This window comes from Gallinula chloropus (genome assembly GCF_964237585.1).
Source record: "Gallinula chloropus genome assembly, chromosome: 3".
Classification (NCBI taxonomy): Eukaryota; Metazoa; Chordata; class Aves; order Gruiformes; family Rallidae; genus Gallinula; species Gallinula chloropus.
The window spans coordinates 100,649,999-100,677,308 of record NC_140087.1 but is presented as its reverse complement, the minus strand read 5'-3'; the positions used below and the strand labels follow the sequence as shown (position 1 = coordinate 100,677,308).

Sequence of the window (27,310 nt, the reverse complement as noted above, 5' to 3'; positions counted from 1 at the left end):
ATAAAAAGCTCAGATGTAGATTTCCATTGAGTGGACATCTACAGTTGGTTAGTTGAATTTCATTCTAAGTATGAATTGGAAAATACATGTATCTGCATGTTTTACAGAAATAGATTTATATAGCGCCAGAAACAGTGTAGACCATTGGCAATGATGAACAAACAAGTCTTAATTAAATGCCAAATTTACTGAGGGAAAGTGAGAATGAGGACTAAAAGGTTATTAGTAGTTCATTATACTAATTAATACCTGAATCTAATTTTTTTTGCATATAGATAACATATATATGAATAGCCCAGTCATTTCATTGGTGAATGTTTTTTGCTTTCCACTATCATTTTTTTAGTTTAGAAAGGCACAATTTCTAATTAATTTATTTCAAATAAAGAAGTCTCAGTCCTGAAGAATAAAAATGAATTTTTAAAGGCGTCAAGAAATACAAAGTGAGTTCTCAAGGCTGCATAGCAATGTTCCCTTAAAAACAGATAATTCAATTCAAGCAACAAAATAAAGTGGGATGTGGATTCTTTGTGAAATGAAAAGCAACAATTAACGTTTTTCATGCTGGAAGGTAAAATATATGTGAAAATACTGTTTAGTCTTTTCCATACTTTTATTATGAACAAAATGTATGTCATATTTTTTTTATTTTCTGAGAAGAATATGTGTGTTCAGTATCTAATACAAATACTTTGATATCTAGGTTTCAGATGTTTACCTTTTTATTATTTATCTGTAGTTGGCCTCATTATATATATGGTGGTTTCCAAGCACCCATGAAACACTATTCCTCCCCTAAGAAGTTCACAGTCTATCAGGTTTTGCTCACAGGCTCTGTGTTCCAAAATTTCATAAACATTTAATTTGTATGCAACTTTCTGTGCTTGAAGAAAATTTAATTCAATCTATTTACTGGGCACTTGAGTGTTAATAAAATTGCTGAAAGACTCCATGACCAATTTTTGGTTTGGGTCAACAGTTTATCTGGGGAACCTAATGGACGGCAGATTTCTCTCAGAGTGTTAATTTGCTGGCTCGCCTCATGTACAGTTGTGATGATGATTAGCTCAGTTGCTGCCTTAAGAATATTCAAAAGTAATTATTTCATTTGATGATTCCTTATAGGGACATGACCTTACTTGATAGAATATAAAGCATAAAGATATAGCAATGAGTAAAATAACATCCCCCTCCCTGCCTTTCTACGGAATTCGGATTAGGACTTGCTTTATACCAAACCTTTGGGTGTTCAAGTGAGTTTTGCAGGACATGGGACTAATTCTTTTGGGACCAATCACAGCTGATAGTCATGGCCCTATCTGAAGGTTAGCTGTATGTACAAGTGTGCATATATTGACGTCTAGACAGGCAGGGAGACAGCGAGATATTCAGACCTTTTTGTAGAGTAATGGAATGCATGAGCTATGAGAATTTGCATATGTTAAAGCGAGGCATTTGAGAATGATCCTTCTCCATTAGCTCTGAAATAAATTCATGACAGGATGCAATACAGCAATATGTTCATTTTTTGACAGTTCACAGAAATGATTCACAGATTTTTTTTTCTTTTTTCTTTTAGTCTATGGTTGGCAGTGGAAGTTGGCAAAGAGTCAATGCACAGGTTGCAGTAAAATCTCCTCGCTATGCAGTGTTTGACCTTGCAGAAGGAAAATCATATGTTTTCCGAGTCTTGTCAGCAAACAAGCACGGCATCAGCGATCCATCCGAAATCACAGAACCTATTCAACCACAAGATACCACTGGTAAGGCATTAATTGTAAAGCATTAACATGAAATATAATTGATGTTTTACAAAGTGGAAATAGGCAACTCTCAGTAGAATTAGATTAGTATAATTACAATAACAGTAATCAAAACGATTTGTGTTCAATACTGTGAAGGATTTAAAAAAAACAAGACACTACTTTAGAAACATTCCAACATTTTCCCAATCATCACGTCTCCTTGCTAAGACCAATAATTATTAAAAAGTTAAAGTAATTTTAGTTATTCATTGTTAGAGTGCTCTCTTAATGTGACTTGTAAAAAAAAATAGGTTAATCGCTAACTTATATAATTATATTGTCTGGCTCAGGTAATTATATACTGCCTAATTCCCTACAGTTTCAGCTAGATAAAGCAACCTTTTGTTTCTTTCTTAGTATTCTTAGTTGCAAATTACTACTGGTGCAGAATGCCTGCAGCATGCAGATTAGCAGATTTCAGGGATAAGGAAAGAGACATCTACGTATTCAGTGGTAACTTCCCAAATTAAAATGAAGTGTTTATCTTGGGGCCACATTCAAAAATGTGGCTGAAAATTCAGAGAGTGATTATTCATCTTGTTGGTCAAATATTTGTTTTTCTCTTGCAGTTTTTCAGATGTCACATATAACAGCCCCATGTATTGACTGTTACCTTAAGAGCTCATATCTTACTAGTACACTTGGTAGAAAGATAAAAATTTACAGTGTCTGATATAACATAGTTCACTAAATGTTGATAGATATAGCTTTAATGTTCACCATAATTAAAAAACCTATATAATCCATCATCTTTAGCTTGATCTGTAACTATATATGATGAAATAAAACCATCTTTTGCTTTATGTATTCTTGACTTGATGTCTCATTACCGTATATAAATTATTTAAAGCATTCAACATTCCCAAAGGTAGTGAAGAAAAATACCATATTTATTTCACTTAGTACAGAAAATAGGCTATCCCTTAGGGGTTAATGCAAGACATTCTAAATAAATCATAGCTATAGCTGAAAGCAGAAAGCAAAAGATGCTATTTTAAAGAAAAAATGCAGGAGTATTTTCAGAAGTGGGGTTTACCACCTGAGCTAAAATATACCAGGCACACATGGCTCCTTTTAGTTGCTAGCACATAGTGCCATTTGACATTCCTGAGGGTAGCCAAGAAAACTTCATGGGGCTGATAAACATTGCATAGGAATTATGGGTAGTTTTCTCTGTTAAGCAGAAACTAGAGGATAGATGGGCTATATAAATACAGTGGCATATATTATGCAATTATGTGGCAATTGGAGCCTGGAGGATAGCTTGACTGATGTTGCCATAAGTTGCCCCACTGGCATCCAGTTACAGGGTGTCTATATTGGGGTGAGATGAATCATTTTCAGATGATTCAGATTTAGATTTTCAGACCTGAGGCTTGGTTTAATTGGCCAAACAGACAAATAGTACCTTTTGAAATGCTTTCTGTTTGCCATTTCAGAGAGTTGTAGGTATTCAGTATCTCCTGAGTCTTATTTTCCAACCCTATGAAGAAGACTCAGGTGCTCTAAAATGACACTAAATTAATTTGTTCGAGTAACTGAATTAAGCCCTAGATGATTCACTATAGTGGCATCTTAAGAATGGGTGCTTATAGACACTTACAAATGCCTAAATGGAGGTACCTTTACCTCAGACTGAATGGATTTGATCTTAAAGACTTCATGAGACTAAAGGAAAAATGCTGCATTTTTTTATTTTATGCTGCATGTAGTTCTCTGAAATATATCAATCTGAGGAAAATGAAAATATCTTCAGGAGGCATATGCTGGATGCCTCTCATAAACTATCATGAAAGGCTGAGACTCTGCCTTAGTTCCTTACATTATGAAAGCTCAGATAGATATAGTGTAGATATGTATTGGTCCTTACCTACTGTGATTTATTTCTTATCTAGACCTTGATGTTCCTGGTTCTATTTATGTACATTCAGGGTGTTGAGATCAATATAAACTAAGTGAAATTTCATTGCATTTGAACTGAACTTTGTACTGTGCTACACTGGGAGAGCTGTAGTCAATAGATTGAAGGCAGCTTTATCCACTTCTGCTTGGTGATGACAAGGTTGATCCTGGCTGAATACTGGCTTCAGTTCTATCTCCCTTACTTTAGAGAGATGGATGCAGAGAAACTGGAGAGGTCCACTGGATGGCAACCAAGATGGCCAGGGGCCTAGAGGCTGTGACCTATGAAGAGAAGTGGAAGTAGCTGGGCATGTTTAGTCTGGTGACTTACAAAGCTGATGGTGCCAAATTGTTCTCATCACTGCTAGATGACAAAAAAACAGGGAACAGCCACAAAATGTAGTTGAGAAGAGTCAGGTTGGACATTACTCTCAGTGAAAAAGGTGCAACAGTGCAATGCTGGAGTAGGTTGTGCAGGGAAGCTGTAAAATCTCCGTTGTCAGAAATTTTCAAGACTTGGGAAAACTTGTGACTGACAATCCATATTAGTCTTGGTGATAAACCCACTCTCAGTGACAGGTTGTACTAAATGATCCCCAGAGATCCTTTCTAGTCATCATTTATATGCTTCTGTGAAATTCATCTAGCTAAGTTTAGCTGAACACTTTTCAGAATTAGGCCTTTTCTGAATTAGGGTTGTCATTAGATAACCAAAAAGTAACATTTCTTAACTCTCATGATATTATACGGTTGCAATTTCTGTACATTTCTTACTCATGCAGTAGTGCTATAGGAGCTATACATAAGCCTTTTCTTATGTGTTTGAGAACATTTTCATACTTGTATGTATTGAGCCACACTAATATTTGAAAATATGTTCTCCAATAATGCACATAGAAAACCTATGTAAAATCAGACACGTAGGGAGCCTCATAGCTTAGAGTAAGTTTACTCTAAGTAAACAAATAGAAAAATAAGTATATTTATATACATATATATAGAACTATGCAGGCAAACAAAATACATATCATATTATTATATATATCATATATATTAACGTGGTAAAAGAAGTCATAGCTGTAATGATTAAATACAATAAAAACACACAGTGTTGCAACTACCTCAACAGGCTTTCATGTTAATGTGTTTTATAATAGTACATGTTTTCTCTTTTCCTTAGTTGTCCCATCTACACCAGGTCAGGTAGTGGCCACAAGGAATACAAAAACATCAGTTGTAGTTCAATGGGATAAACCAAAACACGAAGAGGACCTGTACGGCTACTACATTGATTATTCTGTGGTGGGATCAAATCACTGGGAACCTAGTAACCATAAACCTATTAAATATAACAGGTATTGACAATACTTCTGTATTTTGGGGAGCTTTGAAGGATAATTTTAAGCCCATTTACATGATGAGCAACGATATGTTGTCATGGACGGTGACTGTTGAATGAGTATGATGAACAGTCTGCAGACTCTCAGAGCTAAGCTTGTTGTATTGCAGGGCAGACTTTCTCCCCACTCCTTCCCCACCCCCCCACCCCAAGAGAAGTATCTTTTTTCTATTCTACAGTTTTATGTTATAAAAGCAGGTTCTAGAGACATAATTCTGTATGTCTTGGACATGAATAAACATAAAATAAATACCTTTCTTAAAATCTGAATTATTTCATGGGCTAAACAGAGTATATAAACAGAGTATGAGGAGAGGGAACTCAAAAGCTTTCCAGGGTATTTCCTTCTGAAGCCCATATCCATGGACATCAGTGAAAAGGGGCAGGTCCTGTCTGCTTCCACTGCTGACACTGCTTTGTAGGAAATCCAAGTGCCCCATGCCAGAAACATCGTGGCTCCCTGAGCTGCTAAAGGACAGTAGCTGCTGTTTCTAGTTCCCCTGTCATTATGCTACCCCCTGTCTAACTCTGATACTTTCTTACTCCCTCCTGAAAATATCACACTTTATTATGTGATTCTTCAAGTGATTTCCTTTGTGACAATCATGCTTAGTTTTATTGTAATCACTCACCAAATGCCGTTTAGATGTGAAATATGTTTTTTCTTATGCATATATGACAAGCACATCATGTTGTCTAGTGTATTTTGTCAGTTATTAATTAATTTTGAGTGACTTTGTATTCTGCTGTATCCTTTGATGAAGTAGTCAAGGAATTTGATCAAAGAAAAAGTAGACACTAATTCTTCGTTAAATGGATTGGGACAGCAGAAAAATAAAAAAGCCCTTTGATCATATTTGAACACACCCTACAATAGAATGGTTTTGACTATACTATCTGCTGCAATAATTGTCTAGAACCTCAGATCAAACCCAAAAGATAAATTTGATAGTGATTATGAAAATACAGTCAAAAATATAGTCCCTTCACAAAACAGAATTCAGGGGGAATACATTAGAGTTTATCTGACTCTACTTGGTAGATCAGCACTAGCAACTTAATGAGTACTGTGACTTTTGTTCCAGTGTCCCATCCAATTATATTGTACTGCATCACATTGCTGTATTATGGTTTCCCTCTTGGAAATATTTTCCTTTGTAAAACACTCATTAAGTGGAGCTTTCTTATTGGTGCAAAATTTCATGTTACAGCACAGAATGTTTCCTATAAAATACATACCACCAATATGTGATGCTTTTTTATTGTTAACCCAGGTTTGTTGTTCATGGTTTGGAAACTGGAGAGCAGTATGTCTTCCGTGTGAAAGCTGTGAATGCTGTAGGATTCAGTGAAAACTCACAAGAGTCAGAGGCTGTGACAGTACAGGCAGCCCTTAGTAAGTATGACTCCTTGTTTGTGGTCTGGTGTGTGGCTGTTCTAGAGAAAAGACAATGTTTTTAAAAAAGAAAAGTTATTCATAATGCCTGTTAGAAATACTGTGTCAGATCCACTATGATGACCAGACTGCCTTCTGCTCCTCAGATTTAATTAACAAAGAAACTGTAAATCTTGATGAAGTTAAACAAGTAGCTTCTGGATGATTGTACAATCAGTTTAGCACAGAATCTGCTTCATTTAGAAGAGTTTCGGAAAACTTTATTATTGCGTGCCTGGACCAAGAAGAAAATCCCTTTTGGCTACTCCAGGTTGGAGCACAATCTACCTCCTCTGGTACTCTTTGAGAAAAATTTCAGTGTAAAAGCAATGTATTGTGACACTTTAATTAGGAATTATGCATTTTAAATTTGAATTTAAAATAGAACAACTTTTCCCCAACTGAATGGCCCCCACCTCTAAGACAATGACAATCAACAGGCAGAAATATTCGTCTAAAAGATTCATAATTCAGAATGGATATTAGAAGATAAATTCAGGTGAGATATAACTGACAAAATTAATGTATTTGGTTTTTTTTTTAGGACAAAGTGTATCTCATATGGGTAGGTGGTGTACCAACACTTTCATATCCATGTCATTAATGCACTGGCTTGCACCTTTTATTTTGTCACTGTGTGTTTTAAAGATGAGGGTTGCATGGGTCTATCACCAAGCACAGAGCACATGGATCTTATACACATGGGATGCAGATGGCTTTTATTCATTTCAGTGGCCTTAGGAATTCAGCAGGACTATTTATAAGTGACTTATATTAGCATGGACAGAATCTTTCTGCAGTATTATTTTAAGGGTATTTATGTGAGCTTGCAATAGTCATTCTTATTTACCAAGAAATCGTAATAATTGCAAAGTCCATGTTTAGTGGTCTCTGACTGGTTTCAGCTTTGGGAAAAAACCCATCTCAAACAACCAACAAAAGGCCATTTCTGCTGATCACTATCTGTTTTCATGCTGATCACTAGAACAGCTACAAGATTAGGGACTATTACGGGCCTCTGCTAACATTCTCTTCTGAATGATGTAAGTCACATTCTCTCAAGTTTTACTGGTAATTAAACTGAAAATAGCAGATGAGCTTTAGGGGCAGGAGTGTAGCCTGTACTGACTGCAGGGCAACAGGGTCAGGAAAGGGATATCTGGCCAAACCTTCATGGACAGATAGCAAATACAAAACACTTGCTGGAAAGGGTGTTTGCTCATAGTAGGGGTGTAAAAAGGTCAGGAAAACAGTTTTCGTAATCTCTAGGAAGAGGCCAGGGTGACATTTCTGCTACAATCCATCTGCTACAGATGGGAGTAAACTTGTGAAGGAAATGTCTTTTTCTGCCTCAATATAAGTTAAGCTAATGAAAGTCTCAATAATTTCTATTCCTTATAGGGCAGAGAGCACTCTCAGTCTGAAGTAGGTACATGCTATGGCAATAGGAGGGGAAATCCATTAAGGTCATAGATCAGAAAGTCATATGACTTCATTTAATTAAAGTTCATAGCCTTTGTGGTTTGTTTTGGGGTTTTTTTGGGTTTTTTTGTTTGTTTGTTTGTTTTGGGTTTTTTTTTTTTCTTTTATGGAGATTCTTACTGCATTCCAAACGTGCTTGAGCTCTTAGCAGGAAAAAAATCTGATCCATTTCAGTGTTCTAGCATATTTGGTCTCAAGACCCTTTTTCTGGCATTACTATTTCTATACCAAAGATTATCTATTCCTTCTTGCTATCTCCTGAGAGGGCAGCATGATAGGCAGATGTTTCATAGGCTTCCATGTTTATGTTTGCAGATAAAATTAATGTTGATTAGCAGCTTTACAACTACTTTGTTACCTGTATGCACCTGATAGCAGTACTCTGCAGAAAACAAAAGCAATACAAAACCCACTAAGTAACTTTTGCACTGCAGTGTTCTACACTCTGTCCTAACTCTCAGGATGCTTATTTCTGTACAGCTTGTCCATCGTATCCTCATGGTATCACACTTTTGAACTGTGATGGTCATTCAATGACCCTTGGCTGGAAAGCACCAAGATACAGTGGAGGCTCACCTATCCTTGGTTATTATATGGATAAACGGGAAGCAAACCATGAAAACTGGCATGAAGTCAATTCTTCCCTTATTACCCGGACAATTTATACGGTTGGTACTTTTTAATTATTATCCTTCTGGAGTTGATTGGTACTCTTTCTTTGATTTCTAGTGTCTTGCAGAGAAATTCTTTAAATACTACAACAAAAACAGGCCCTTCCCTTGTGTAATTTGGAGTGCAACAATCCTAAAATCTGGAGAATCAGTGCCATCCACTGCTATGAAATTCTAAGACCATTATGGCCATTCAAATGAGGAAACTTTTGAAGAAAAAGTTGTGAAGCACATTTTTCCCAAAGAACAAGATGAGCTATAAAATGCTTCATAAACTATATTCATTAATGAGCACTATATGTATCACTATTGTAATAACATGCAGAGAAAGGATGGAAGTATTTAGCAGGACAGATGACCATGCTGTCTGTAAAACTGGAGACTTGTAAATGAAATGGAGATGGGCTGAGAACAAATGTAACTGTCCCTGTTCTTACTCTAAAATCTGCCTTCAGCTGGGAAGGGAAGTATATTAATAAACCTAGCATTATGCCTCATCACCTCCCTTCCAGACTACCAGAGCGATTATTTTGGTTTTTAAATAAATTACATCTGGTTGCAGTTGCAATGTATTAAATGTTTCTTAAAAGAGGAAAGTTTTGATATGAACTTCCATGAGGAAAGGTTGGGAAGATAGGCTATAGCAAGTAATTGCTCAATCTGATGCTTGGTAAATTAAGCAACTAGATTTTATTCCCACATAGTTCTTAAAATTATTTCTGCAATTCAGCAACTTTCCTATAAAGGACAGAAGTAAGTCTTTAGCAGGTATTTGACACTAAAGTAGAAAATAATGCTGCACATGAACTCAGGAAGAATGTTTTATGCACAGAAGGCAGCCAGCAATACTCAAGTTAATGTATGCTCGTGAGTGACTTTATAACTGGCATCCCTGACATAGCAGATGGAGCGTGGATGTTGCAAAATAAAAAAGGGCGGATAGGATAGGCATGAAAGGGCAGTACTAGAGCAATGCTTTTTAGATATTTCCATTTTTCATGCATTTGTAAACAAATGAGTAATGTAAATTAAGGGAAACCATTCAGAGTTTAATTAATTGGGTGTTTAAATCAGAGTCCTGCCAGTAACTGTATTTATAACTGAAGGTGCATCTTCATACATTAGCCTGAATGACTGGAATCTGAAATACTGATGGGAAATAAAAGCAAGACAGCTTTTAGTATTTTATGACATACTGCAAGCAGTGAAGGCCCCAAGATATACAGTACAGCACTGGGAAATCACTAAAGGTTTAACCCTCTCTGATTAAGTAATTTTATGAGAAGCCCACAAATATTCTTTCCCTTAATAACCTGGGATTTCAAAACCATTTTTGCAGGCTGAGCTGTTAGTCTCTCTTGTGAATAACACTATGTAGTTCTCTAACTTCAGGAAATTCTGTCTAAACTGTATTAGTGCCTGAGTTCCTTTGATTGCTTTGTTTTTTTTTTATTTGACGCTACACCATCAAAATCACAGCAACATCCTTTATCTCACATTTTCTCAGAAAATACAGTTCATGAAATTTGTTCATGAAAATTTAAAATGGTTCAGTATCTCCCTTAGAAGTACTAACCTCAGCTGCCTCTTTCTCTTGAGACGTGATGAAATATAACTTTGGGAAAGTTATGCGGAGGACTGAGATGTAGAAGACTTGTTTATTGTACGTAGGCAATCTGGAAGAGGAAAGATGGAAGAGAGCTACTACCATGAGGCACTTGGAGTGTCAGGAAGCTCATGCTTAATAACTTGTCTACCTTGACCTCAAAATCTGAGATGGTGATGTGGTGATGGACTCATTAAGTCAGAGCTCATTTACCAGGGACATTTGCAGAGGTATAGCACGGATTCTGGTCATCCTGTTTCCAGTGCTTACTTCCTCACTTTGTAGTGGTAGGCAATATTAAGAGAAAGATGCACACAAGCCAGAAAATTACTGAGAGAATCTTTCCCAGAGTTATACCAGCACACTGTGAAGCTAATTGGATTGGCTTTTCCTTTAGTTTTGTGTTGTTTTCCTTTCTTCCCTGGTGAGTACACTATGACCTCTTTTAGACTAAAATGCCATTTGAACTCTTGCATAATTGAATGGTTTATGAATAGCCATTTATAAGTAGCGCAAAAAGGTATTTCATGTTAGAACACTCACCTGTAAGTATCTGCTAGTGGACATTCATTGCATGTGCTCCCTGGACCTTTGCTCTTACCTTTTACAGCCTCTCATGCTAATATGTTGAGTGCTGTTATTCCATGGCTGACACATGGAAGTACAATTCAGGTCTCTGCAATGTTTAAGAGTAAAATCTTCAAATTAGATCCTTACAGTACTACAGTACAGAAGTAAGGCCTGATAATTAATTAACCAATGCCAGAATGTTTATTTTCAAGTATTTAATTTATTAAAAAAGTATAAATAATGGCTCTTTATATATCAAATTTTCTCATAAAAGGTAGAGGATTTGACAGAGGATGCTTTCTATGAATTCAAAGTTGCTGCTGCAAATCTGGTTGGAATAGGTCAACCTTCGGATCCCAGTGAGCATTTTAAGTGTAAAGCCTGGACTATGCCAGAACCTGGTAAGTCTATTAGTTGGTCATTAACTGCAATTCAGTATAAACTCCTTAAAACACAGCCAATGTAATATTCAAGTTCTGGTTAATTTCTGCCATATTACTTGTTGAGATTGCCATTGCTTCTGTCATCTCCAGTTAAAATCTACCTCTACATCCCCACTGGTGACATTGAATGTCCTGGAAGTGGGTGACACTAGTTCCTGAATGTCTCCTTCTTTCACAGCCTACATCAGCTCAGAGCAGAAAGTCTTCAGTTGTTAGTCTATGTTTTTATCTCTATTAGCTCCTCATCCGCATCCTTACAAGCTCTACTTCACTCTCACATCCTGTACAATATATAGGCACTTCTGCACCATAATTGCAGTCTATTAAGAATATTCCTGGAGTTTCAAACTCCCAAACTATTGGTTTTGGTCATAAATAAGACACAACAGGGTCTGTTTCTTGACATAGAGGCAAGTAGCACAGTATAGCTCACACTTTACAGCTAAATCTCCTAATTTCAATTTGTGTGCCCTTATTCATGTGTATCCCCTAGACTGTACTTAGGTGTTAGCTGAGAGATTATTATTAGCCAGATGTTAGAACAAATGTGCTAACAAACCCACAGTAGGAAGGAGTGTGTGCTAATACTCAAACCTGTGTATAGGTTATCTGTAGTTTAGCAATGTAGATGTAGCTGGAGATGTTAATTGCAATGCTAACTCTGTAAAAAATAAATAAGAAGTATTCCCAATTCAGGACCTCCTGCAAAAGAAAGTTAAATTTTATTCTATCATCTCATGTAAGCACATAAATTTGTGCTTAAATGTTAGATATCTAGGGAATTGGTTCCCCTCACTAATGCTCAAGTTCTGTAAATAATATATGAAATGGTTATTGAAGGGACATTGGCTTTTTTTATAACACCCTCGCTCATACTGAACAACGCTTTCGCTGAAGCTGTTTCTGGTATCTGATACTGCTTTGCCTAAACAAAGGGTGTCACACTGCAGACCATAATGGAAACATGGGGACCTACCTCTTTAATGTACTTCTACCTTATTTTTCCAAAAATGCTGTTACATACTGCCATGTTGTTAAATCAAATTCTTTTTACAACGCTGAGCTTTGGAATGCAATTAAGGATCCATTCTAATACTGCTTATGTCATCAGGAGCTGTCTGACACCTACACACATCTGTGTTTAAACATTCATGCAGGTTTTTTTTAATAAAAAAAAAATTCCAACCCTTAAATCTGATTTAATAAAACTGTTGGAATTTTAAAAGGCATAATTAGCATAAGCATTTCTTTTCTATGTTACATATAAAAAGGAATTCTTGCCTGGAACAAAAAACAATTCAGTAATATCATGGAATCATTTAGTAGGAAAGACTCTCAAATGTAATCTAATTCAACTGCTTGCCCACACGTAGCATCAGCTATAACTATTTTATTGACAGAGGCTTGTATAATCCATCCTGAAAGACTTCTACTCTTGAAAATGTCCAGGTTCTTTGGGCAGGATCTACTCCTAATCTTACTATGTTTAAGGTTTAAAAGTTTTTCTAATATTCCTGAATCTTTCTCCCTGCAATTTAAGCCTGTTTGGTTTTTGCCCTGTCCACCAAATACATTAAGGGATTATTCTTTTCCTTTTTACAACAGCTTTTCTGCGCATTTAAAGACTACCAAACACCTAGCTCTTCCCTTAAGTTGTCAAAACCCAGTTCACTCAACCTTTCCTCATAGACCATGTATTGCTTATCTCTAAATAAACATTTTTTTTTCTATTCTTTAAAGTTTTTCTTGTTGGTTCTTTGGCAATGCACAAATTGGAGACAGGATTTCAAATAAAGTTTTCTCAGTTCTAAGCAGAGAAATGGTAACTCCACGCCTTCTATAATTATTTACCTGCTTACAAGTCACCTTCTATTTGTCTTTAAATAAAGAAAAATTACAGTTACGCTAAATTCCAAATTTACCTAATTTCAATGCCCCGATTCTTTTCTGAAAAGTTGCATTACTTGTCAGAGAATTGTTCTCCATGCTTTCTAGCTTAAGTCTTCTGAATTCATAAATCTTACCTTCTGGATTTAATGACGTGGTAAAGCCGTCAATAACAAAGTGTTTAATCTCCTGACCTTAACTCCCTTTATGTTAATTGTATTTTATTACCTTTTTTGCAATGTTTAGTATAAATGCATCATCCGTGGACCAATTATTTTCCTTAAAGATGGATTTGTGATTTATACTCTCCACAGTGTTTTCAAAATTGCCTGGTGTGCAAACAATTGCCTAGTGTATAAACAATCGATGATTATCCTTAATTTTAAATGAGATATAAAGAAGTAGAATAAAAGGCACTTTCAGGAAATGAAGAGAGTGAAATTTTCATAATGAACAATTGGACCTTTCTACTCCTTGGTTGATTACATTGTTCTCATTCTGAAACTAGTTGAACAGAGATTATTGCATTCTTTCTGCTTAAAAAAAAACCACCACAGGCAAACAATATCCTCATCCTCTCCAAATTGGCAAACCTGTTAAAATATTTCACAAGCCTTTTTTAGAGTAAGTTTTTAAACAGTGGCTTAGCAATAATGAAAAGAAATAATAGAAATAAGACTGCAAGAGAGACTGACTGTCTTCCCTGACTTACTGCAGACACTGAAGACTAATGTAATGTGACCTCAATATACTCCCAGTGTGAATGAAATATTCTTTCACGTTTTGATATGGAAGGGAGGTTTCCTTAGAATGGCCAAAACCCCTTGCAGGATATCCAGCATGAGCGATGGATTCCTTGCCTAGAGTTCATAATTATTTAATCCTTCTGCAGAATTCTAATTTTAGGCACCTCTATGAGCCTCTGTGAGTTAGTAATGAGAGCTAATGAATTATTTTACATAACTAAAAAAAATGAAACGTCTGTGGTCTCAGAGTCTTCAGAACATACTTCAATACAAATTTTCTTCTGCTGTGTAGATTTCTAGTAGGTGCATTTGCCAGTGGAATTTTAAGTATCTGGGGATATATAGACATATAGGTTAAGATTTTTAGAGAGTCCCGAGGAAAGGCTTTGGGCTCCTTGAAAATTCTAGTCTTCCGATGAGAAATCTAGTATTTCATAGAACTACTGAATGGTTAGTGTTGAAAGAGACCTCAGAGATCATCCTGTTCCAACTCCCCTGCCCCTCCACTAGACCAGGATGCTCAAATCTTCACCCAAACTAGCCTTGAACACTTCCAAGTTGCGGGCAGTGACAACTTCTCTGAGAAACCTGTTCCACTGCCTCACCACCTTTAGAGATATATTTTCCCCCAATATCTAATCTAAATCTACCCTCCTTCAGCTTAAACCCATTACCACTTGTCCCATCATAGATTCATGGAACCATAGAGTACCAGGTTGGAAGGGACCTCAAGGATCATCTGGTCCAATGTTTCTTGGCAAAAGCTCTGTCTAGACAAAAGCATTGCCTAGAAAAGATGGCCCACCACCCTGTCCACCCAAATCTTAAAAGTATCCAATATTGGGGAATCTACCACTTGCCTGAAGAGATTATTCCAAAGGCTGATTGTTCTTATGGAAAATTTTCCTTTAGAGTCTAATCAAAATCTCCCCAGGAGTAACTAGCACCCATTATCCCTTGTCTTACATGTGACTCCTTTTAAAAGTTATCCTCCATCTTCTTTGTAGCAACCCTATAAGTAATAGAACATGGTGATGAGGACACTGATAAGCCTTCTTTTCTCAAGGCTGAATAAATCCAATTCTCTCAGCATTCCCTCATATGGCGGGCTTATCATTAACTTTTTCAGGGGTTGAAGTAAGACTGACGGGCCAATAATTTTCTGGATCCTCATTTAAGCCTTTCTTGTATATGGGGATGACATTAGTCTTCTTCCAGTCTTCTGGGACACCATCCAATCTCAATGACTTCTAGAAGATTACAGAGAATGACCTTGCAAGAACATCAGCCAGCTCTGTCAACACCCTTAGGTGGATATTGTCAGAGACCATTGATTTGTAAGAGCCAAGCTCCTTTAATAGTTCACATATCAACTCTTCCTTCACTGATGGTGGGTCCATGCTTGCATCAATGTGGATTTTTGTTCCCAAGACCTGGGGCCCAGCAGTGCTGGTAAAGACAGAGGTGAAGAAAGTGTTGACAACCTCTGCCTTTTCATTCTGTTGATGACTAATTCATCTCTTCTGTACACCACTAGACCAATATTATCCTTCTGCTTCTGTTAGTTGTTTACATACCTGAAGAATACTTTCTGGTAGTTTTTGACATCTCTGGCTGATTTAATTTTGAACGGAGCTTTTGCTTTTTCAACTGCATCTCTGTTTTATATATATATATATTTATATTTATATTTATATTTATATTTATATATATAAGGTACCTATCACTGTATGGATAAACATTCTTTGGAAACACTCTGATGGCAGAGGTAAGGAACGGAGTCTGCCTGTCAGTACCTCAGTGCTGCTGCTGGCAATGTCGTTTCAGGTCTCAATGGATATTTGTCTGCTTTTCCATATCTGTTATAATTCTCTTTTGGTTTTAAGCAGGCAGTTAAGCCAAGGGTGTCTCTTGCTCCTCCTACTTCCCTTACATTTAAAGGAGATTAATTTGCTTTGTGCTTGCAGGAAATCATTCTTGAAAAACTCCCAGTCCTCGCTAGCTCCTTATACTTCATGGAAGCTTCCCACAGAATCCCTCCTAATGAGCTCTGAGAGAGAGAAGTTTGCTTTATCACTCCATGCCCTTGTAAAAAATCACTCTCCAGCTTCCTTGTAGGCCCCTTTCAGGAACTAGAAGGCTGCTATAAAGTATCCCCAGAGACTTCTTTTCTCCAGGCTGAACGACCCCAGCTCTCAGCCTATCTTCATAAGAGTGGTGCTGTAGCCCTTGGTTCATCTTCATGGCATTCCTCTGAAGTCACTCCAACAGGTCCATGTCCTTGCTATGCTGGGGCCTCCATAGCTAGATGCAGTTGCAACTCCAGGTTGCAACTCCAGGTTGGGGAAGAATCATCTTCCTCAATGTGCTGGTCACATTTATCATCATAAGATCTACAACATCTGTTTCTTTTCTGAAATGTGGTTATCTACTATGGAGAAACACTTTTTAAATTCTTTTTTGCTGTATACTTGCTGAATATCATCCCATACAAATGTCATGTTAACTCATCACTGGCTAACATCAGGTAGGCTAGAATGGCAATCAGATTTATTTTTGAAGTTTTTTTCTAGTCTTCCTTATTTTAGATGGTGAGACAAGTTAAACCAAATGGCACCAGAACGGTTAAGTGAAGCAGAAGGAAAGTATAGTAGTGAGAACATAACCTGTTACAAAGGTATGAACTCTCACTTATTCATAGACCATCAGGATGTTTTTGACATAAATAATTCTCCTGACAGATATCCTCTCAAGAAGTTCTTCTCGACTATCATTATCTGCCTCACCATGAAAAATTCTTCTTTAAGGGCACATGAAACCTGATTCAAAGTCCACTGATGCCAATGGGCTGTAGATCAGGCTAGAGGGTCATGGTTCATGTATACCAGCAATGAATTTAAATCCTGATGCTAAATCATGAATCTGACTTAGATACAGTGAGTAGGGCTAGTGAATTTGATAATACACAGGGAAGTCTGTTACTTATTGGAAAATTTTAAACTGTGTGGATTTTCCACATGAATAACTTTCCCTTAAAATGGAGTTACTGAGATCAAACTACAAATGTATGCTTCAGAATACTAATGTCACTCGCTGCATAAAGCATTTATGACTATCTACAGCTATGGGGGAAAATTACCTAAATACCATATATACCAGGTTTAATGTAAAGGGTGAGGTTTTTGAAAGCAAACACAGTGAAACCAAAATTGAAATGTTGCATTTTGGCCTACAGGCCAAGTTTGAAAATTTTATTATACTGAAGTCAACTTTGATACTTGAAATATTTTAGGTCCTGCCTATGATCTGACAATTTGTGAAGTTAGAAATACATCCCTGGTTCTTCTGTGGAAAGCTCCTGTGTATGAAGGCAAAAGCCCTATTACTGGGTATTTAGTGGACTATAAGGAAGTAGATGCAGAAGACTGGATCACTGCCAATGAAAAACCTACTTCGAAGCGTTATTTTAAGGTAACATCTTCATTACTTGGTGCTAATTCATGACTGATTTCTAAAACCATCTGACTGAGTACAAGAAAGATGTGCATTTGAACTTGGTCTTCTGCTAACATCTTTGTATAAGCAAACAAAAGAGTTTAGATTGTTTTTTTTTAAATCAGCTTTGCTCTTTATCTTGTTCCAGGTCACTGATTTACATGAGGGTCATACGTATGTTTTCAAAGTTCGTGCAGTAAATGATGCTGGGGTAGGCAAGTCATCTGAGATATCTGAACCAGTGCTTGTTGAGGCAAGGCCAGGTAATGTACTGTTTTATCTCCTCTGATAAATACTGCAACATAGATATGTATTTAAAGAGTTAAGAAGCTCTTAACCTTCAAACTTAAAGAAAAAATATGTGGATGCAGAGGTACTGTGGAGAATTTTTGCTTTACTTATTGCATAAGATATTTCATAATCAGTTATTTCAATTTTTCTTCTCAAGAACAAATGTGTTTACTTGCTGTGAGTGAAGTATGACAACACATTTATTAAAGCTTTGACAGTAATAAAGTAATTTACTTAAACTGTTCATGCCTGCTCATATTCAGTTTCATTTTATAGTTTTCTTTCTCAATAAGCATTTATTATTTTAAGTGTTCCTTTTTTGTGTAGAGTAAGAATCTTTCTTGTATGTGATATTGAGTCAGTATATGGCATAAAGATGCTTTGAGATCTATAAGTAAGATTGGTATCTGTTAGTAAAGATGGACAGAATTTGCATGGGCTTTAGTAATTTCTGAATTGCAACCCTAAAGCCTTGACATATGAATTGATTCCTATTTTGCAGGAACAAAAGAAATCTTTTCTGGTGTGGATGATGAGGGTAATATTTACCTGGCTTTTGAGTGCAAAGAAGCTACAGATGCATCTCATTTTGCATGGGGTAAATCGTATGAGGAGATTGGTGATTCTGATAAGTTTAAGATTGAAACAGAAGGAAATCAGTAAGTCATGCCATTCTGTCATATCATTAGAAGTTTGTCTTGTTAAAACTTTCAGTAACATGAGAAACCCTGCTAATTACATTTTTTATTGATGATTTCAGTTCTAAGCTGTACTTCAAAAATCCCGATAAATCAGACTTGGGAACTTACTCTATCGCAGTTAGCGACACAGATGGGGTTTCATCCAGCTTCATTATGGATGATGAAGGTAACCTTACCATCCCAAGTCCTTCTTAATTTTATCACCTCAACTACACAAAAAATGTTCCAAGAAAAAAAAAACAAATCAACACCCCACAACTCTAATATTCTTTCCTACACTTTAAGAAAAAATAGAAAAGGACCAAACAACAGGCTTTGTTTGATTAGCTATTTTTCTGATTACCACAATAATGAAAGTTGGGATAACTTAATGCAATATTTTCTTATTTTAAACAGAGAAAAAATAAAGAATATGCCCAACTGCAATTGTTTTTTTATGCTGGGAATATAATGCTATTTGCAAATATATGTTACACTTTCAGTTGAATGTCTGAAAATGTTGCCTTTTTTCACTGTTCTCTGGTGTCTTCTGCAGGACATGAACCATTTATGAGGATTCTTTGCCATTACCAGTATCTGCTTCTTCTACTTGTAATATTTTAAATTTTTTCAAGGAGTACTATAGGAAAAGACAGATATGCATTCAATCATGAGAACTTCCCTTTAGCTTAGTTTTGAAGCAACACTCTCAAACTCAACACTCACTGCCAGACTTACTTTAAAAGGTTTTTTTGTAGAACACTGAAACACTGAAAGTGATTCCCGTGCCACACTTAGCCCATATCTTCCTTGGTCATATCTGTCACTCAACATTATACTTTTATTGTATCAGATCTCTGCACAAATGTCAGATTTTGTATCTTAGCACTGAAAATCATTATTTCGCTGCCCACTTAGTTCCTCAAATGATATAAATTCTCCTGTAATTTTGCTAAACCCTAGACCATATCAGAAATCTTTTCTAATTTCCTCTGGTCTTTACATTTTCTGTACATTTGCAATTGGTGGTAATATTCATCTTGCAAATGTTTATTAGTAATGAACATGATAAATAGGGTTAGTATGAAAATCTCACAAAGTGGTTTCTAGACTCTCACGGAGTCTTCATGAGGATTTAGTGTATTAAAAAGAAGTTAGTACCTTTTTCAGATTAACCTGTCCATTATCTTCTTTCTTGCCACAGAAAACCTAGAATTTCAGGTACCATGTGAGAAAAGATGTTAGCACATAAAGGAAGGTCATACACCGCTTATAAGTAATTGTCTCCCGTCTTTTGTTTAAATTCCATAGAGTTTTAAATGGTTTTCATCCCATGTTTAGATTCTTTTGCATAAGAGTGTGCATGAAAATGCATGAAATAGAAACACTTGCTAAATCCATGCCATAATTTTCTGAAGAGAGTTGGATATTTAACATATAAGACTTAAGGAAATGATCTGCTGATGCTTATATATACCTTCTCTGACATTTCTTTTCTCACTGTATTTTTCAGAATAAAATAAAACATTATTTTTCTTAATTTCAGAGCTTGAACGTTTGATGACATTAAGCAATGAAATAAAGAACCCAAGTAAGTTGAAGATCTAAATCAATTTGATACTACTAGAAGAAATATAATTGCATACTAATGACTGGAATTCCAAAAAGTTTCTTCCGGAGGCAACAGCATGTTAATTTTTCATGGAACATCTTGCTTTCTTATCTTTATGTTCAATTAGAAAGATATTAGTTTTTGTTGAATAAAATCATCGTTGTCTTTTGAAGTTTAACTTTAAAAATAGACTACTACTTGCTATTAGTCAGTTTCTTAAACAATGTGCAAACTATAAGCTGTGAATTTTCTCCCTTTGAGAAATTAATTTAAAAAACAATCAAAAACTGCATTAAATGCATTTTCCCTATATAAAATTTATTTTATATCCAACATTCTGTAAATAATAAGGAGATAGTAATGTTTTTCTGCAATAGTTCTTTTTCTCACAAGGATTCATGGATTACTGACTTTTGATTGCTTTTCTTTATGCAGCAATACCTCTAAAATCAGAATTAGCTTATGAGGTTCTTGACAAAGGAGAAGTTCGTTTCTGGATACAGGCTGAAAGCTTATCACCAGATTCTACCTTCAGATTTGTCATTAATGATAAAGAAGTTGAAAACAGTGATGTAAGTGCATATTGAGTACTACGTATATGTGGTTTTGTTTAATAAACCTTTATGCATTAAGAGATAATCTATTTTTACATTTACTTAAAACCATGTTATTAAGGTCTTATAATATATGAAAGAAATGTCAATCTTTAACTTGAATGTTTTTTGTAATATAGAATTCCTACTGAATAGTGAGTCTCTTCATACTGATAAAAGGAAATGATGTTTAACTCTCAGAAGTCTGTATTAATTTTGGGTAGCTAGACAGCCAACAGCCAAAGAAAAGGAGAAATTGGACACAGACTAGTATTAAACATATCTGATTAAAAGTAGTCCACAAATATATTAGGAAAATATCTCAAGACAGAAAAGCTGTTTCAAGCACTTTTGGACTCCAAGCCTGCAAGACATGACGTTCCCAGAAACCCTCTGAGTCTACTGCTACTAGTTTTACATATAATGTGGGAGGCACTTGAGAATGCAACAATGGCCATAGATGTAAAACTTTTAGATGGTGTTACTTTCTAAATTAGTTAGTTATTTTGTCCTAGCCACTAAATAAGCATTGAATGACTACATGGAGATGGAAGGACAGGCCACCAGCTTCCTGCATTTCTATACCTCTAATAAGAGCTTTCATAGAAGGGGACACAAATAAGTGATCACATTGGGCTGAGAAGAAAGTAAGGTCACGCCTTTGCAGGGCTGGAGTATGGTTTGTCTACTGGGCATAAAGTACAGTACTGGAGATACATTTTCCTGTGAGGAATCCACCTTCAGACCAGCTGTTTGAAAGGTTCAGTTTATTGCTGAGGATCTAAAGCCTTTGTTTTGGAAGAGAAGCTTATCAGCATTTTTATAACATAGAAAAGCAAAGAGCATTTACCTTAATTAAATATTGACAAATGGAAAAAAAAGTGTTTCTGAGTAAAATACTTCTCTAGGTTCTTGGTTGGTTTTGGTTTGGGTTTTTTTTCTTTTTACTTTAAGAAGTAATAAACTGTAGCACTGAAAACCCGAATATTAGTACCTAGGATGTATTGAAACAACAATATTCTGTCTTGGCAACGTGAGTGGAACAGAATGAGCTATTTTTAGTTCACATATGTTTTGAAAGTGTTGACATCAGAAAGAGTCTTGAAGTGGAGCTGCATTATTTCACCTCTTTAATTAGTAACCCACAGGTGACATTTACGTTTGGAGACTGATTAGATTTTTGTGGAAAGTCACATAAAAGCCTAGTATTTATGGTGCCCATAAAATCATTGAACTTCATCTTGCTGCATAATGGCAATAGTTAGAAGCCTAATTACACTCTAAAACCTGCCTGGAGACTGGGCTACAGTCACTGAACATGTTCAATAGACCATTATGCTGGTGAATTGTAGTCTGATTCTTGACATTGGCTGAAGTGATAAATTTTTCCTTCTAGTTTCTAACAGGGAATGGTTTCAGTAAGATTTCAAAATAATCTGATAATGGAATGAACTGGGCCCCATTCAATAAGCTGTAATTTTAGTACTTTAATATTTTTTGCCTTTATCCAAAAGCAAGAAATTAAAAAAAAATAATCTGGAAGCATGATTAAAGGATAAGATTAAAACATACGTCTTGCTCTTATTTTTCTGCTTCTGGCAAATCTCACTTTACATTCTACCCAAGAACTCATGAAATGAGTGCAAGTGTTGTCCTTGACCTCTGTGGGCAAGAAACTGTAAGTGAGAACTTGAATCTGCAAGTTTTGATAGTTTGGTGAAGTTTATAATTTCACTTTTTAACCTACCTGGCCTATCTCCTCAACTCTTAGAGATGAACTCTTACAGAAGCAATTTTCTACTTAATTTTCTGATTAATTAAATCATGTCTTATTTTTTTGACACTATGTGTTTCCTTGAACTATATAGGTAAAAGTGGTTTTCCAAATTATATGTGCATTTTCCACTGTTATTTTATATAAATACAATACCTCAGTCACTTCCCTCTAAGTAATTTACTTAATAATTTTTTATCGTAATAAATCTGTTGCCTACTGCTTCATTAATTCCATTATATTTTCTAATCATTCTTTACTTCCCCCATTAAGTTTTAAACTAGTACTATTTACAAATTTGATAGCACTAGTAATGAATGCTAAACTTTACTATGTCTACACTATCCTTCCAGACTTCTTGTCCATACAAGAGTAAATGTGCTCTTGAGGCTGGCCAGGAGGTGTCCCTCAAAGCTGAAGCAGATATATTTGTGGGATCAATGCTTCTAATTTTGGATCACTACTTAAAGGTTCTTCCACTTAAGGAAGAGTTTAATAAATGGCATTTTTACTAACTTTCTTCCCTCCTTCCTTCTTTCTTCCCCTTTCATAAACTTTATCTATACTTTTAAGTATCTTTTGGAGTCCAGTGAAAAGGTTAATCAAAATACTCTTTATATAAGGGTTCATGTCTCCTTTTAACAATAATAGAGTCTCTAATAATTTACTGCATAGAACTCCTTCCAGATGGTGACATTTATTTTTCTGTCCTGTCATGAATGGAACAGTCTGTGTGCAATATCCTTGACCACACTGGTCACCTAAAAGTATTCAACAAGTAACTTTTGTGGACTTTTTTTGCCTTGTCTGAAAAATGTGTTAGTTGGGATTCAAACAACGTCACTGTTAGTGGGGGACACAATCCTCATGGTTGTTACTCACTGAATGAAAGAGTATTGTATCTAAAACAGTACCTGCAAATTCAAAACACATATTTTGCAAGTGTTGTCTAATATTTACTTGCAATTTTCTGTTTCCTTCACTATGCCTGACCACAATTTGCCTTTCTGGAATATTTAATAGAAAGCAAATACAAAAAGGACACAAACAGTGAAAAGCATATTTAACTTTGAATTCAAGACAATGTTTGGTGTTTTGGGTATTCTGCAAGCACTTTAGTAGGTAACTGGATGTTTCAACAGAATTCTAATTCTCTTTTGCTGAACTTGGTTGATCTTTTTATTTCTCAGAAGCTTTGTTGGCTTTGCACAAGTTACTGTTCTCATGGTCTTGCACTTTAGTTTTCCTTGAAAAAATATCTAGCATTAAATGAGGAAATCATAATACCTTTCCTAAATAAATGTTTTTAGTGCAAAAATAAGATCCAGTATTGAGCTGCCACATATGTCTCAGAGGTTTTTACTAGTGATGACTTCTTGGATTTGTTTTGACGGATTTATTTGGAGATCTACATTTGTGTCCACAAACATAATACTTCCAGCTATTTCTGGACTCTGCTAGGAATAATGCTTCAGCCTCACAAAACCCCTTGTTGAACTGAAAGCTGTAATGCAGCTAGAGGCTGGCCATGTAGGCTCTTTTTCAAACATGCAAATTGCCATAAACTATTATTTTTAAATCCAAACCAGCTGTATAATGATGACTCAAGGATTCCAAATGCAGCTGCACACAGAGGTTTCTGTCACCGCTGGGATCTTGTGGTACAATAGTAAATACAAGCCAGCCCTGTTTCCATAGTTTAAAATTAAAAGGACATGAAAAAGATTTAGTGTAGAGGCAGGGATATAAACCGTGATTAATTCAATAAGGAATCATAAGCAATTTATACCATACCACAGTAAAGTTATTGCTTGTTTATTTCAGAGGCATAAAATAAATTGTGACCGTTCAAATGGCATTATAGAAATGGTTATGGACCGATTTACAATTGACAATGAAGGTACCTACACAGTACAGATTCAAGATGGAAAGGCCAAGAACCAGTCTTCATTAGTTCTGATCGGAGATGGTATGTTCACTGAAACATCGAAACTTTGATGAAGAAATGAACTTCAGTTAATCTTTGAGTAATTTTGTGACTAACTCATTTTTCATTCACCTCTTCCAAAATTTAGCATTCAAGGCAGTATTGGCTGAGTCTGAACTCCAGCGAAAGGAATTTCTCAGGAAGCAAGGTAAGACAGAGTAGATTGGTGACTTTAGGTCCAGTTTGCAGCTGATGATGCACCCCTGGTGAATACTAAGTGCTTCCAACTTCCATTGATTTCTTCAGAAGATGATTGCACAGTTTGAGTAGGCACTGAATCCTTGGGGGATCTTATTTTGAAACATTGTCATACAATATATGCAAATTGTGACAGAACACTTTAACTAAATAGAGAAATAAATGGCAAGTCCTTACAAGAGGTTATCTTTGCTCAATATTAATGAGAATATCCAACAAGACATTTAGTTTTAAATTGTTCCTTCAATATAATTGACAAAGCATAGACAGCATAGTGTCAGAAAAGGAAGATTAAAAGTCTGATCCTGTGGTTTCTGCCCAGGCAAAATTCCAGGAAACAAATATGTATTTGTTGCATAGTTGCAATATAGTTGCAGTTTGTTATATACTTGTTTTTTATGTTTGCAGGTCTGAGTAAGAATTACTCTTAGATATCTATTTTGGAAGTCTATCTCTGTGAAATCTTTAAAAAATTGAGTTTGAGCTCTAGTTTACAATATTCACTTTGCAAGCACATGGTTTTTAGAATGAAAGTAACAACAATAATATTTATTCTAAATAGCTTGGGTAATATTCTCTATGTAAACCATGTAATACTATTATTTTTAGGTATTTTGGGGAGGGATTATTTTTAAAAATAGATTTAGGAAAGACTTTATACCACTTACAGCATAAGCTCACAAGATCTTTCAGTTCTCAGTGATTCTTTAAATGAAAGTCTGTGACTTTGCTACCTCCCAGGTCTGGATATTATAATTATGGGTCCTGATCCTGCAGACAGCAAAACATATAAATTTACTGATATGAGTAACCGCAATAACTTTAAAAAGGCTATGTATGTCAGTGAATTTACTTAAGAATATTTACATTTGCAGGATTGGAACCTGTGGGGGAAAAGGAATATTTCTTGTTCTGCTTTTAAAGTTTCATACCATCTTTAACTTTATATATTGTGGACAAATAATATCCACTGCAAGAATTTTGCTTTGAACATTTAATTGGGTGTTTGTATACATTTATTTATTCTCCAGTTCCCTTTGCATTAAATACATAGTTTGTACACTTACTTGTAGCTACTCTCTTTCCTATGTTTATTTGGCAGCCGTGCCAACATATTTAATTAGTATATTAAACACATTTAATATACTACTTTATCTCATTTACCATTTTACATTTTGAAACATTACATGACTTATCATATAAACTGAGATGAGCTTCAGGTTTCTCAGCTGAGCTGTAGACACCTGGGTCAATATGATAAAAACTTAGTGTAGAATTTTCCTTCTAGTTTAAGAGTTCCCTCTCATCTTTCTGGTGTAAGGATAATTGTAATATTTTTTCTTTTTTTCACTCCACCTCTCTGATAGTTGTCACTCTACAACATATACTTTAAGATGATTTTGTTTCTTAGGTCCTCACTTCTCAGAGTTTTTGTATTGGAAAGTTACAGAGGAATGTGAAGTTTTACTTTCTTGTAAGGTGAGGAAATCTACTTGAAATAATTTTTCAGAATGTGTTGATTGAAAATTGAGGTAGGAAAATGTGAGGAAAGATTTTGATATTTTTCAAATTAAAAGTTTCATATGAAAACCTTTTTATTACTTAGAAATATTTATAATCAAAATTTCTAACTTACTATTCTTATGCAATAGTCATCATTAAACAAAACAAAACAAAAATTACAGGACATTTCTAAATGTGTTAGGTGATCTCATTCTTTATAGTAATGTGAGTCATAAAAAAAAATTCCTTAACAGTCTGTCTTCCTTCCTCAAAAATAGTCACAAAAAGCCAAAATTCAAACTCCTTCCTCACTGTATTCTGATTTAAAGGTTCTTCTACGAAAGCATCTAGTATTTAGTCATCTGTAACCAAACATGTAACAAAGGCTTCTGGAATTAATGTTATAAACATGATTTTTATTGGTTTTGGCTAATAACATTTGAATCCTAACTAATGCTAAAGTGCATGGAATTTAGTTTATTTTCTGCTATTAACATCTTTATATGCCATTCTAAACTGGTATATTTTAATTTTTGTTGTTCTTCTAGAGTGACTAATTAGAGGTCTGAATAACTAAGTTGATTGAATTCAACAGTCATCAGACTTTTCTTCATTGCCTTTTCCTGTAATCTGGACACTTCTTTTGATTAAGTTTTTGGCTTTTAATTAGACTAACTTGAATCATTCATTATGAGCAATTTACATGCACATTTGTCTGACTTTTTCCCTTCTTTTTTACTGCTCACTAATTAGGAGACCTTTAACCTCAAGTTATTCCCAGAAGAACTGACCTGGGTGGTGAAGCTGCCATTCAATGTGCCCCCATTTTAGGGCTCAACACTCATTAGCTAACATGGTACATTTGCTGGTGCTGAGCTGCATAGCTGGAGTACTTTATAATCTCAACATGCATTTGCCTCAGGCATGAACCCTGCTTATCCTTTCATTCACATGGGGAATTAAATGTTGCTGAACCAGTTATGCTAGTGTTAATTCTCTACAAATTAATCTGAAATTATCCTTCTTTTCATTGACTGTCAAGCCTGTTTATACCAGTGAAACTGTGAAAGGCAGAGTGCCTGATTATATGCGTTTCACCAGTGTACGTTTTGTTCGTAAGGTCAGAACATTTTATGTAAATGAAATCTAGGATGTGGGCCGTTTACACACTCATCATTTTAACTAGGCCATTGACCTTATAATGTTTGTTACTGTTAGTATGTGACTGCCC

General features: G+C 35.4%; 1 protein-coding gene across 1 annotated transcript in view; it reads left to right on the top strand.

Moving 5' to 3' along the window:
- Nucleotides 1–27,310, top strand: part of MYOM2 (myomesin 2) — a 78,641-nt gene that overhangs the window by 34,933 nt on the left and 16,398 nt on the right. Inside the window, exons 16-29 of the mRNA XM_084262146.1 lie at nucleotides 1,580–1,763; nucleotides 4,888–5,062; nucleotides 6,381–6,502; nucleotides 8,504–8,691; nucleotides 11,145–11,271; nucleotides 17,239–17,417; nucleotides 17,590–17,704; nucleotides 18,235–18,391; nucleotides 18,493–18,599; nucleotides 19,959–20,003; nucleotides 20,460–20,596; nucleotides 24,216–24,360; nucleotides 24,467–24,526; nucleotides 25,988–26,055. Coding sequence (XP_084118272.1) covers nucleotides 1,580–1,763; nucleotides 4,888–5,062; nucleotides 6,381–6,502; nucleotides 8,504–8,691; nucleotides 11,145–11,271; nucleotides 17,239–17,417; nucleotides 17,590–17,704; nucleotides 18,235–18,391; nucleotides 18,493–18,599; nucleotides 19,959–20,003; nucleotides 20,460–20,596; nucleotides 24,216–24,360; nucleotides 24,467–24,526; nucleotides 25,988–26,055 — 1,809 coding nt within the window. The remainder of the gene's footprint in view (nucleotides 1–1,579; nucleotides 1,764–4,887; nucleotides 5,063–6,380; nucleotides 6,503–8,503; nucleotides 8,692–11,144; nucleotides 11,272–17,238; nucleotides 17,418–17,589; nucleotides 17,705–18,234; nucleotides 18,392–18,492; nucleotides 18,600–19,958; nucleotides 20,004–20,459; nucleotides 20,597–24,215; nucleotides 24,361–24,466; nucleotides 24,527–25,987; nucleotides 26,056–27,310) is intronic.